General features: G+C 44.0%; 1 protein-coding gene across 2 annotated transcripts in view; it reads right to left on the bottom strand.

Annotated features, from left to right (window-relative positions):
• Positions 1-6,620: 6,620 nt before the first annotated feature.
• DAGLA (diacylglycerol lipase alpha) overlaps positions 6,621-12,633 on the bottom strand; it is a 47,990-nt gene continuing 41,977 nt past the window's right edge. For both annotated transcript variants that reach the window (XM_088454531.1, XM_088454530.1), the window contains exon 20: positions 6,621-12,467. In XM_088454531.1, the coding sequence (XP_088310657.1) occupies positions 11,546-12,467 (922 nt within the window). In that variant the 3' untranslated portion in view covers positions 6,621-11,545. The remainder of the gene's footprint in view (positions 12,468-12,633) is intronic.

The raw sequence follows: 12,633 nt of genomic DNA, 5'->3' as shown, positions 1-12,633 counted from the left end.
CCCTAAGCATCAACAATAAAATCATTAAACACAATGATTATAGTCTTTTTTTTTTAGAAATTGTTATTGGAGCAGGGACGGCAATGGGAGGTCGGGTGCCCGTTACGGGGAGAGTCCACTTGTGCCCGGGGTTGGGCTCTGGTGGCTGCTAAAATCCCCACCTGGAGGTTGATGGTGTTCTGCAGCGCTGCTCTTCTCGTTTGCGGCTGCCAGTGATTTTTATCAGGGACTCGTGCGGTGATGACTCTCCCAGTAACGGGCACCCGACTTCCCATTGCCTTCCCTGCTCCAATAATAATTTCTAAAAATAAAACTAAAAACAATGGGTGGAATTCAATTCAACGCAAATTGAATAGCGCCAAGAAGGAGCTCCCGGAACTATTCAATTCAGCGTGCTGTTAAGCCCAACTGAAGGATTTCTTCTCGAGCAGAAATCCGACAAAACTGCTGGCACGATTCTGTGCCTGCCCTTAGCGCGGTGGAAACAGCAGCGCGCCAGGCACTTATGTCGGAGAATGCCAGTTCTCGCGACTAAACATCATGCTTAAGGTGCAAGAACAGGCATTCTACGACATAACAGCGCGCTGAATTGAATAGTTCCTTCCAGCGCTATTCAATTTGCGTTTAATTAAATTCCATCGGTTGTGTTTTATCATCTTTTTTTGTTGCGGTCTCCTCCCAAAATCATAAGTGAAATAATTATCTCCACCTGTGGATCTTTCAAAATGTGTTAGTGAGTAATGAGTGCACCTGCTGGGTGACCTGGAAAATGTGACCTGTGTGGGGTCCTGAGGACAGAGTTTGAGAACCACTGACCTAGGGGGCAGTATATTCTAGTCAAACAGGCCAATGGACCTATGGTCAAGACAAATATCATGGGTAATAGAAAGGATTGGTGATGGACTTGCTTGGCATAAAACCAGCCTGATCTGGGTGAGTAATTTGTTTTAAATTCATTGATGCAGAAGGCCAAAACTTTTGCTAATCTCTTAGCATTTGTGGATAACAAGGATATTGAACTATATGAATTGGAACCAGGGGCGGCTGGGTGAAGGCATGGGCTGCCAGGGCCATCGCTCTGGAGCGCCGTAGACTGAAAAAGGCACAGCAATGTGCCCCCAGATGAATGGTTGCAGCTAGAGTTACCCTTCACCGCCCAGAAGGACCTTCTTGATGAAAAGCGTTGGGTGGAGTCGGGGCCACAGACAGCATGAGGAGTCGGAGTGGTGATGACTGGACACAGTGGACAGAATTCAAGGAACTTGGTGCTCCGGGGAATACATGCATCTAAGTAACCCTCCCTTCCAATATGCTTGAGCTTATTTCCCCTTCACTGTAAGGACCTGGAAGTGACATTAGGTGAGGGCGGAAGTGCACTTCCATGCACATAAGTTTTGCAAGCCGTGCACAATGGTCACATAAAAAGTCTGCACAGATGGCCAACAAGTCTGCTCTTTAACCTACTAACGTCATACTTACCGACTTTGATTAAAACCTTTCCGGGAGCAGCCTGCTGCATGTTGGTTCGGGGGGCGGGGCCGGACTCTTAACGTAATTAAGCTTCGCCCCTTTCCGGAAAAGTCCGCTATTTGCAGGTCCGTGGGGAAGGGGTGGGGCTAAAAGACAATGCTTAATTTAGTCCCACTCCCTCCATACAGACCCGCAAATTCCATAAAATTTCCTCATCCTGCCTGCTTCACTAGGAAGTGGGCAGGATGCGGGAGATCTTCCTACACTTCCATGGGGCTACCCAAAAAAATCGGAAGCCTCCCGCGACTTCCAGGAGTGTAGACAAGTATGACCAACGTGTGATGTTTTATTATAGGTGACTGTGCATTGACAATATGCTGCACTCTAGCATCTTAAATTATTTCCTCTAGTTCTCATCCATCTACCAGTTCATGCAATTGGTCACATATCCCCAGTAATGCATGACACATCCTTGGGAACAGATCTCCTATAATCTGTAATGCAAAAAACCCTGTACTAGATAATACATCTCCAGTAAATCACCTGTAATTCATCACAGATCTTTGGGCACACAGCCACTCATGTAGCCATCAGACTGCTGTAGAACTGCTGCCATTTTCTTGCAGTAGACATTCTACATATTCTTCTCCCCAGCGTTTCCTCCATGGAAGGTGGAGAGTGATGACGTCATCACTGTTGTGCCCTGATTATTATTATTTTCAGGGAGTCTTTCATTCAGGGAGAGACGGCAAGTATACACCAAACTCGTGAATTCAGTTTAGTTTTATGCCCTATGCTCATTTGCTTTAATATTTTTGAAAGGTAACAAAGTGCCAGTACTTACCTCCTATAAACATGCCTTCCCTCTATACTGTGCGTAATAGGAGTGGTCAGCAAGAGAAACCGCGTTCTCTTTCCAGCCATCGATCTCACTTTTTGTCCATTACATTATTAAAGTCAACCAAATACCAGTTCACTGAAAATTGAAAGCCATGAAAAACCTGCACTGTTTTTGGACTTTGCAGCTATATTGGGGTGAAGGTTACAAACCACAAGTATAATTAGATGCCACAAAATACCGTCTTACGTGTTACAAGAAGAAGCATAGCCATTTCCTATTAAAATTGATACACCCCTTGAAACACTGAATGCACAGCGTAGTGGGACCACACAAGACGTATTCTGTATTGATGGATTTTTTTTTCTTCCCCCCAAATGAATTTCTATCAGACACTCATCATCTAGATTGAATGTAACATGCTTTAGCATTGGGGCACTCTTTTTATGGACATTTAGTCCTAACAGTCCATGAGAGCAGGTGGAGCCTGTCAGCCGAACAGCTCATCCCAGCCATTAAAGGCATGAAACATACTGTAAGACAGCAGAAACAATCAATCATACTCCTGACAGTAACTGAGCTTTGATGTAGAACATGTCAAACAGTACTATGCAAGACTTGTTTGAAAGTCTAAAAAAAAGATACCACCCTGCAAAAATATTAATACCTATCCCCTACATAGTGCCACCTTAGAGCGCACACACATATGTGTGTGCGGTTGATGTTGTAATGTCATGATAAAACAAATATGATGACCATATCATTGTAATTGCAACAACTATTGGAAATTTAGATCATAGGACAACCATCCTGCAATCTTACCAGGGGCGCTTGGGTCCAATCACTCCATGGCTTCTTGTAGAAGTCCTCCCCCTTGCCACAACCTTCACCATTGCTGAGTACAGCAATGTATAGGGAAATTAAATCACCTACAATGAAGGGCCAAAAGTCATAGGATAGATGCCCAGTATCGTGTAGGACTCGACGTGGCATAGATTCCACAAGTGGACGGAAGACTTCTGGATAGATGTTGACCCATGCCATCTGGATAGCTTCCCACAGCTCCCTGATATTTGTAGGTGCAGGATCTTGTGAATGGACCTCTCCACCACTTCCCATAAATGCTTGATTAGGTTCAAGTTGGGTGAATGTGGTGGCTTCACCGTTCATCGGACTCTCCAGAATGCACCTTGAACCAATTATGGATAATTTGTGATCAATGACAGTGCATTATCCTGCTGGTGCCTTGACGACAACTGGGGTCCATGGCCTCATTGGGTTTGCAGCACACCTGAACCCTACCATCAGCCCAAAACAACTGGAACAGTGACTCATTGGAGCAAGTCACATGTTGCCAGTCCTCCAGAGTCCAATTAGCAACATCACAAGCCCAGGTGAGGCACTGGGATCCGGTGTCATAGTGTTTACAGGGGCACTCTGATGAGTATTCTGTTCCCATAACCCATGGAAGCTAAAGAACGCTGCACTTACCTGCTGGATATGCATCAGTTACCGCCTGCATTGATTGTGGATGTGATTTGAGCCAGTGTCGCTTGTCTGTTACCACGGACAACTCTGGCCAGTCGCCGCTGGTCACGATCATTAAGCACCCGTGGTCAGCCTTTGCGCTGTCCACGCTGGATGGTAATGCTTTCCATGACTATTGTTCCTGCTAGAATTAGGCTGGGCAGGGTGTCCGAAAAGGGGGCACGGCCCCACCGTCACTGAACGGCAGCCGCCAGGCTGTTTTAGCAGGGCACCGTTAAAAGGAGCAGGGCGCATTTTGCCCTTTAAAAATAGGGCCTAGCGTGAACACTACATGAGGTATTCCCAGTACAGACGTGACACCATAGATTGCACAATGTTGAATGTCCACACAACCTTTAAAATTAAATGTCCCATCCGTCGGGCACCCACTATCATGCCCCGTTCCAACTCCGATAATTAATGTTGTCTTGCCATGAGCAGCCTAGCTGGTGTTCAAACTGACTCACGAGATGTCAGATTACAACTGATGCAGGTCTGGGCATTTCCAAGATGTCAGAGTACGATGACACCACCTACCATTACCTTTACATACTGCTATCCCATGACTTTTGGCACTTCGGTGTACATTAGTTCCTGCACTAAGCTACTGTATATTCTTCACAAAAAGGACACACTAGGATTAATTTTGTCAGACATCAAAAACAACCAGGATGTATTTGGAGCTTTTGTGTGAGTAGAAAATTTGCCCGATTTGTTACCATCTACCATTATCAGTGAGTACTTAGACCTGTCCTGAGGAAGAGCGTTCCTGGATACGCATTGGCCAGTGACTGAAGGACCGTTGAAATTGTGGGTTGGAGAAAAAAAAAGATTGGACAGCGGTGACAGAGATAGTGGAGATTGATGTTCCGGAGCCTCCAACTCTAAATAATCTATACCAGCGATTCCCAACCTCAGTCATCAAGGCACACTAACAGTCCTGGTTTTAGTGATATCCATGCTTGAGCACAGATGGTTAAATCAAAATAACTGAGGTACTTATTAAGTCACCTGTCCTCAAGTATGGTTATCCTTAAAACCTGGACTGTTAGTGTGCCTTGAGGACCGTGGTTGGGAACCCCTGATCTATACGCTACACTATCACTACTCTGTGGTAACATCTCCATTCATTACCTGTGTTATAGTGATTTTTATCCATCAGGAATTTTTATCAGAGTGTAAATGTTGAACTTATTGTGAATTTTTCAGTCTATTAAACCGTATTTAATTGCACTATGTTGCGTTATCATGCTTTGTTTTACATATATATGGAAAACATCTGCTTAGAACTTGATACTTCCCATTGAACCAAGAGAGAGATCATCTCATTAAGGGAAGTGTTTGTTTATTTTATCTTTTGTGACAAATAGTAAATGCTTCATTAGTGGGATTAGCGCTATAATTCTAGTCACTTCTTGTATTATTTACTGTGAAATTAAAGTATAGACCAAATAAACAGTTGGAGAAAAAAGAAATTATACAATCATTTTAACAAAATTTTAGTCTAATAGGTTTACCGCAACAATCTAGCCACCTTTTCATATAGAATTGTCTAACACACTTGGGGCATTCTTTCTGCCATGGAAATCATTATTGTTTGGGAAGTTCTCCCTAACACTGTTGCAGTAGTTCCCACAAAGGTGTTGCACTTGTAGGTTGCTTTCACCTGTACAGTTCATTCCAAACCAGCTCAATGGGGGTTAATGTCTGGAGACTGTGTTGGCCATTCCATTATTTGTAGCTTACCGTTCTTTCCTCAAAGGTATGTTTCTGGGTCATTATCTTGCTGTAGGATAATAACCCCTTGACAAACAAAGGCGTAGACCAGAGAGCATTGGTAGCCCTTTTGGTTCATGGGGGTGTTCTAAAACTTTTGACCGGTAGCGTCAATGGGCATACATTCGATTCTGTATTTGGCAGATAACCAGCTGGCTAGTCCCCATGTTGTGATAAAACATCTTTAAAAACATATTAATGCAGTTGTCAGCATTGAGACGTTAATTTATTGTTTTTTATATGTCCTGCTGAATCCTTTACTACATACATTTCAATCTCCTCCTGAGCTCTCCAGTGGTGAATGTACTGTAAATTCTGTATCCGCTGTGCACTCTGGGCCTGATTCAGACCCGGACGCAAGCGCTGTGCGCTCGCAACAGGGTCGATGGTAGGCCAGTATGCATGCGCAAGACCCGGATAGCGACGGGCAATCCGTCGCTCCGGGTCTCGCACCAAAGGGGGCGTGCTGTCGATTATGACAGCATGCCCCCCTTTGGTGGGCGGGCCGGGGGAGTGGCTGCCCAGACGGAGGCGTTACCATGGGAACGCCTACCGTCTGGGGCCGGCCCCACTGACATCACAAGTCCGATGGTCGCGATGGTCTTGACCATCGCGACCATCATCATGGCTGCTCGCTACAGCTGTGGGTGGTCACTCACAGCTATGCGAGCGGCCAGGAGGCCGCTCTAAAAAACAAGAAGGCCGGCCCTGATTCAGAGCGAGCGCTCTGTCAGAGCGTCCGGCTCTGAATCAGGGCCTCTGTTCTGAGATACAATACGATACAGCTGGAAAATGCACAAGGACAATTGCAGTAAGGCATGTACAAACCAATGGATTAAAGTTGGCTGTAGGTGGAAGAATCCTTACATATCTCACAAAACATTGGCAGGGAGGAACAGCAATCCTTCATTGTGGCAAAAACGTTGTTCCTTCGACACTTAATTATTGTTGAAATAAAGACTCAAAGACAAAGAGCAAGTTTGATTTTTTTTTTTTTATTAATCTTCAGTGCCATTCCAAAATGCAAACTTTATCTTTAGTGTTACATAGTGAGTCAAGGAATGGGGGACCCCACATCCCATCTCTTGGCAGGCTCACCATAGAGGCTATAAAACAATGGTCCATGTTACAGGGATCACACGCAGGCATAGTGTTAAGTGTCGCCATGATAGTATGGCCTTGTATTAATACGCAGGCAGGAGGTCTGGTAACGTATGAGGGAGATGTGAGTGACTGCTACCACAAAAACGTCAGAATCATTAGTGAGCAGGATTATAGAGTTCATTTCATCAATAGACCAATCTGCTATTCATTAAAAGTTGTTAAAAAATAAATTATCCTGTGATTACCATCTCATGGGTAGTGTAAAACAGGACTGTGATAATTACATTGCACCTTTCTCTTCTGAGACCAAGCCACTGTACAACATAAACCATGTAAACAGCCAGTGGGTGCGGATACCAGAATAACCAGCTGAGATGTCAGACTGCTACCCTGTGCTGTTCTGTATTATGTATGAGGGAAAGAGTGTTATGTAGTTCTAGGATACAGTAATCTCTAAGGAGCCATTCCCTATAACTGTATTCAAGGCAGTAAAGCTACATCTCTACATTAAACAGATGTAAGTGCAAAGAAATGTCTGTTCCTATACAATACCTATGTCATATGGTGGCTGTACTGTAAAGAACCGTTGCCACAATGGCAAGTCGTGCGATAAGCCAAGTGTACCCCATTACCTACACACAATGGACGCAGCCACTTTGTGAGTTGAGACCATATTCTTCAGAATGCAGATCAATTCACTAAGAAATCGTAAAATCAGTAAAGCAAGAGGCACTCTGTACCTCATGCCTCACTGCGGTCATTCTGTTTTAGTGAATAGGATGAACATTAGTTTATCTCACAAAATGCCTGCCTACACGATCAGTAGTCGTTGGGTCCATTACAAGCAGTAATTACTAGTGTATTTAAATGGCACAAAGCTTTGGCACAACTCATCTAAATGGTGCTTTCAGTTTGAGGCACCATAATACTTCTCGGAGGCTTTCACTGTGCTGATCTCATTTACCTCCATCTTATCTGCTTTAAAACTTCATATGGGGATAAATTTAGTTTAATGTAATGAAGTATATACAGGCTGAAAATCAGGGATTGTACTACCGCCCAGGGCATGGAGCAGCCCATCCCTTTATACAGTCTGTATAGAATATACAAGAACATATGTATATATTTATATATTTATCATATATGTTATATCTTTATTACGCTTTCTTTACAATATCAAGTTTGTTTGCTTTTATTACATAAACTACAAGTGACGTGGAGTAATGGCACAAGACAAAGCAGCAGGTGGAACTAGAACATGCACAATAGCTTGCCTCCTACCAAGAGGTCAATCCCTCCGTGCCCTGCCAGGTGGCATCAACCAACAGGGTGTTACAAAGGGCAAGGGCGTTGAGGTGGGAGCTGGGCACAGAGGTTCCTGGAAATTAAGGCATTTTTATTTGCAAAGAAAGGTTCTTCAGCCAACTATTCTGAGATCAATAGCCAATAAGGCACTCAGGGGGAGAGGGTCACACGACAGCCTCTCATATTGTAAGAGAAGTCCTGAGTGCCACACTGCCCTGGCAGTGACATAACAGAGCACCACTGTGTAAGGTACCAGCTCACAGTACGACTCGAGGGCACCAGCTTTCTTATTAATATTACATATATGTTGAAATAACAGATGGCAGGGTGAATGACATAGAACAGTGCTCTCTCACACCTGGGCTAGACCAGCTCTCAAGATCGGCCAAGTCAATATTTAATTGGAAGAGCTCGGCGAAACAAAAAGGAGGCCAAGTCCCAAGAAGGCAAATCCTATCCATAAAAGACGCTGCACTCGTTGGCACACAGAAAGCACTTAAAATACATAAAATAATCACAGGGGTCTTCACTAGTGGTTATCCTGTCATCTGGCAAAACGTGCATTCCTGAAAACACTGCAATGGCTGCCTTGTCTTATTGAGCAAAATAGAACACCCCTATATAATAGCTACTGTGCAAAGAACATGAAATACCTCCAGTGTTAAGATGTCCCTGCCAGGCCGAGGGTGAGGCTTGGATAGGGTAACCCATAGGAGGACCACCACAACGAGGAAAGATGTAAACAGAAAACGGCTACATACAGCAAAACAAAAGGGGACAATAAATACACAATAAAAAAAGGCAATAAGCTCTGAAACACGACTGTAAAAGCTGTAAAACCGGGAATTGGTCGGGAACGTCAGTGCAACTTGCATTCCACTTAGTACGCCTTCCTAGGGCGCCTTAGCCCCGACTATTTAGACATAAAGGCATCATTCAAACAACACAGTAATAAGCAGACGCTGTACCATGCTATGAACATTTCATGGCTCTTCTCTGCATTTATATATAGAGCAATTGGTTTAATCTCGTACCAAAAAACAAAAAGTTATCAAGAATACTTTGGATTTTTAACCCATTGCTGCTAGAAGAGTCTCAATTACATTAAAGTGCCAAGCACTATTGTTGCGTTTTGCAGTCCTTATTTCAGATAACCGCTTGCCAGAAGCTCTACCTTATGCACCCGACAAGCTGATAATCATTGCAGTATTATACATCTTAGCACATTTCTCTTATATGTTGTAGGAGAGGATCTTTACCTCCCATTCAACATCTCTCTTACACTTGTATGTAACACATGCATTATCTGACATTTATACCTCATACTAATATATATATATATGGCAATATATGCCGCATTAAGTGTTACTGTATTTATCAGTCCTGAGTGCCGCCTGTGTGACACACATATAATATATATATACATACATATATACATATACATACATACATACATACACACACACATACACAACTGCTCAGAATTCTTCAGGTATTTCCAAGTGACACCGCTGCAGTCAGGGCATAATACAATAGCAATCAGGGAGGGGGACGGGGGTAATTGGCACACATCATTCTAAAACATTAAATAAGGGCAAGTTTGCCACAGCCTGAAAGTTCATAGCAGGTTTCTACAATGGTAGAAAAATGGCAGGAATAATAAACCTAAAAACGTATGCAGACCATCAGATCCTCCAAATATTATCCTGAGGGTCAGATCTACCTTAAGCTGGGTACACACCTAACGGATCTGCAGATGATGGTTGTTCATACACACTGAATAACCGTCATTTACCATCTGGCTGGAGGACACGTTGCGCCCCCCTCCATGATGACTCTGCAGCAAGTGTATGGGCTTTCGGCTGATCGCCCGTACACGCAGCACGATGTGCGGATATATTTGCCATCGGCTGTTCTGCACAGCCGACGTGATATGTCTGTGAACAACGTCGTTCACAGACATGTCGTCTGTACAGATTAACTGACGCACCCACGATATATTGATCGTACAATTTAACGACCGATATAATCGGCCAGTGTGTGCCCAGCATAAGATTGCACTAAGGTCGTGTTAACCAATCAGATTTCGACTTTCATCTATTAAAAAATACAGACTCTAATTGGTTAGAGTAACAGCAGCATTTTCTGATGCACTCGTGTGGAGAACTGACCCAAAATTCATCATCCTGGTATAATACAGTGAAATGACACACTGAGATTGTACTATTAAGGTATTGCAATCTAAACATGGCTTGGTGATATAATTGCTTTAGAACTGATTAGTAAAATGTATCAAATAATTACAGAACCTCCTACTGTAGAAAATAAAGATGGAAGTTAGTAGTTTGTATGTTTATTTCAGAGGCACAGAATGCCTCATTGATTTATAATAATATAATATATTTCAAGGGTACCAGATGTCTACACTAGAATATCTATTTTACAGATTTAACCAACATGATTCAATGGGAACCAATGATATCACTGAGACACAACCTACTTTATATGTCCCAGTGATGTCACCAGTCCCTAGTGAACTGATAGGCTGACTTGTCGTGACTAACAAACTGGCTGCCTTCATGTTTTAGTAATCACTGGGTGCACTCTAAAAAGGAGATTACTGCAACAACTAAGGCTGGGAAATGTACGGTCAATAAAGTAAACCAAAGTGAGACAAGACAGGAGACCAGGAAATGTGTGGTAACAAATATGGCAGTATAAAGCAGCTCCCACTTGCCTTGGTTTTCTTTGAATTGCGTTATGCTTTTACCTCATTGGGGCCCATCACACACAATTCTCAAGGGAGTAGAAGACATCACTAATTGTGCACACAGTCTTAAAGTACTTGCTATTGACCTTGCTATAGTGTAATTATGGGGCCCTTACAGCTTGATGCCAACTAGAAGCCAATGACCGAGATACACCTTTCTCCGAGGTTTTCATTCCCATCTCTCATGCATTCATCTATATCATCTGCACAGGAAACATAACATATAAATATGTAAGCAATGAAGGGGCAAAATGTAGACGGTTGTACCTGTTTGCCCAACAGTGAGTGAAACATGGTAGTATGACTATGTGCCTCTACTGGGCAAAGTGTAGTAGTATGGCCTTATGTAAATACTCGTGGGCAGACGTTGAGAAAGCGACCCTGAAAGCCGATTCACTTCTCTCGTAAAACCCAACATTAAACAGACCAATGACATTGGTTGGCAAGGTAGCCTTGGCTGGTAAAGGATGAGTCATGCAAGACTGCCATGGGGCGGCATCTTCTTAGTGCAATGCATCACTTTCCTGGGTTTGTGATCTTCACAAAAGTTCTGAAATCCCTTTTAGCTGCTGCATGGTCTGCAACACAGTGGTGCCACGGGCAAAGAACTTAATGGCAGGAGGGCAGCTGTTTCTGCCAACTCAATTACCACTGGTAACTAAGCTCTGGTACATCTCTCCATAACCCTGCAGGATTCTGCTCCTAAAGCTGCCTCCCACTACATATCCTCCATCCAGTTTCCTGTGTGCTTTCTGCTAGAGAGCCGAGATGAGCAGTTCTTCCTGTTTGCCATAACTGGGCCCTGTTGACGTAGGAGTTCGTGTGGGATCAGGTGTCAGGCACTCCTGGCTGCTCATTCCTGTAGGTGTCAGGTCCATAAGCTCACCCGAAGAGCTGAGAGGGAAAGAAGCCGACACAGATATGCCAGATGAAGGATCTGCCGAGCCAGCAAAGAGTCGGGGAGGTTTCGGCACCAGATTTGGCTCAAACTGTGCCCTTAGCAGAATCTCTTGATCACTAACAGACTTGGGCATTTCACGGTCTGTTCCTTCCGATACCATTATATGGTAGAGGTCCTGTAGAGACCCACTTTTACTGTCTAGATTGAACAGACTGTCTATAAACTCTGCAAACTCTAACACTTGGGGGCTTGGTACGTCTGTGAGGCGCCCATTCTGTAGAGCCAGCTCCTCCTGGGTTGGGGTCTGCACCCTGGTGATCTCTGCACCTGCCACCAGCTCCTCCTCCCAGGGTGGCAAGTCTCCTGGCGAGGAACGTCCACTGTTTTGAACAATCTCGGTGTGCTGGCTCTCCTGAGAGTGCTTAGAAAGGGCATCTGCTCCTAGAAGCTCAGTGCGGGAGCTTAGGGATGGATTCTCCTCTGGAATGGTGGGGTCGATGAAGAAGCAATGTGTCTCATCACGCTCTAGAACAGCTCTCAGACTGGGGGAACCACGAATGCTTCGGAATCCAGAGGAGCGCCTTGAATCAAAGCTGTATACGGACTCATTGTCTGAGAGGCTCTCCATTGTAGCCAATGGCGCTCTGCGGTCCTGCAGAGACACTGCCAAACAATCCTTAGTGCTCATCAGCAGAAGTTCAACAGGATCTTTCAGCACCGGGGAAAGTAGCCGGGAGTCATAAAATCCCTCAAAGCTGATCTCAGACTGCTTACTCCTGCAGCGATTTAGGAAATATAAAAATAGACAGTATTAATACACAGATAGGCAGGATGATAAATCAAAGAGATCCTAGGCAACATAAGAGTACACACAAAATGGAAAAAGAGCTGTTACTGAGAAAATAATACACAGAAAGGCTAATCCTCACACCGAGTGCATTG

This window comes from Taudactylus pleione, unplaced genomic scaffold (genome assembly GCF_031769625.1).
Source record: "Taudactylus pleione unplaced genomic scaffold, aTauple2 ptg000619l, whole genome shotgun sequence".
NCBI lineage: Eukaryota > Metazoa > Chordata > Amphibia > Anura > Myobatrachidae > Taudactylus > Taudactylus pleione.
The sequence above is the reverse complement of the archived record's forward strand: the minus strand, read 5'-3'. Positions and strand labels throughout refer to the sequence as shown.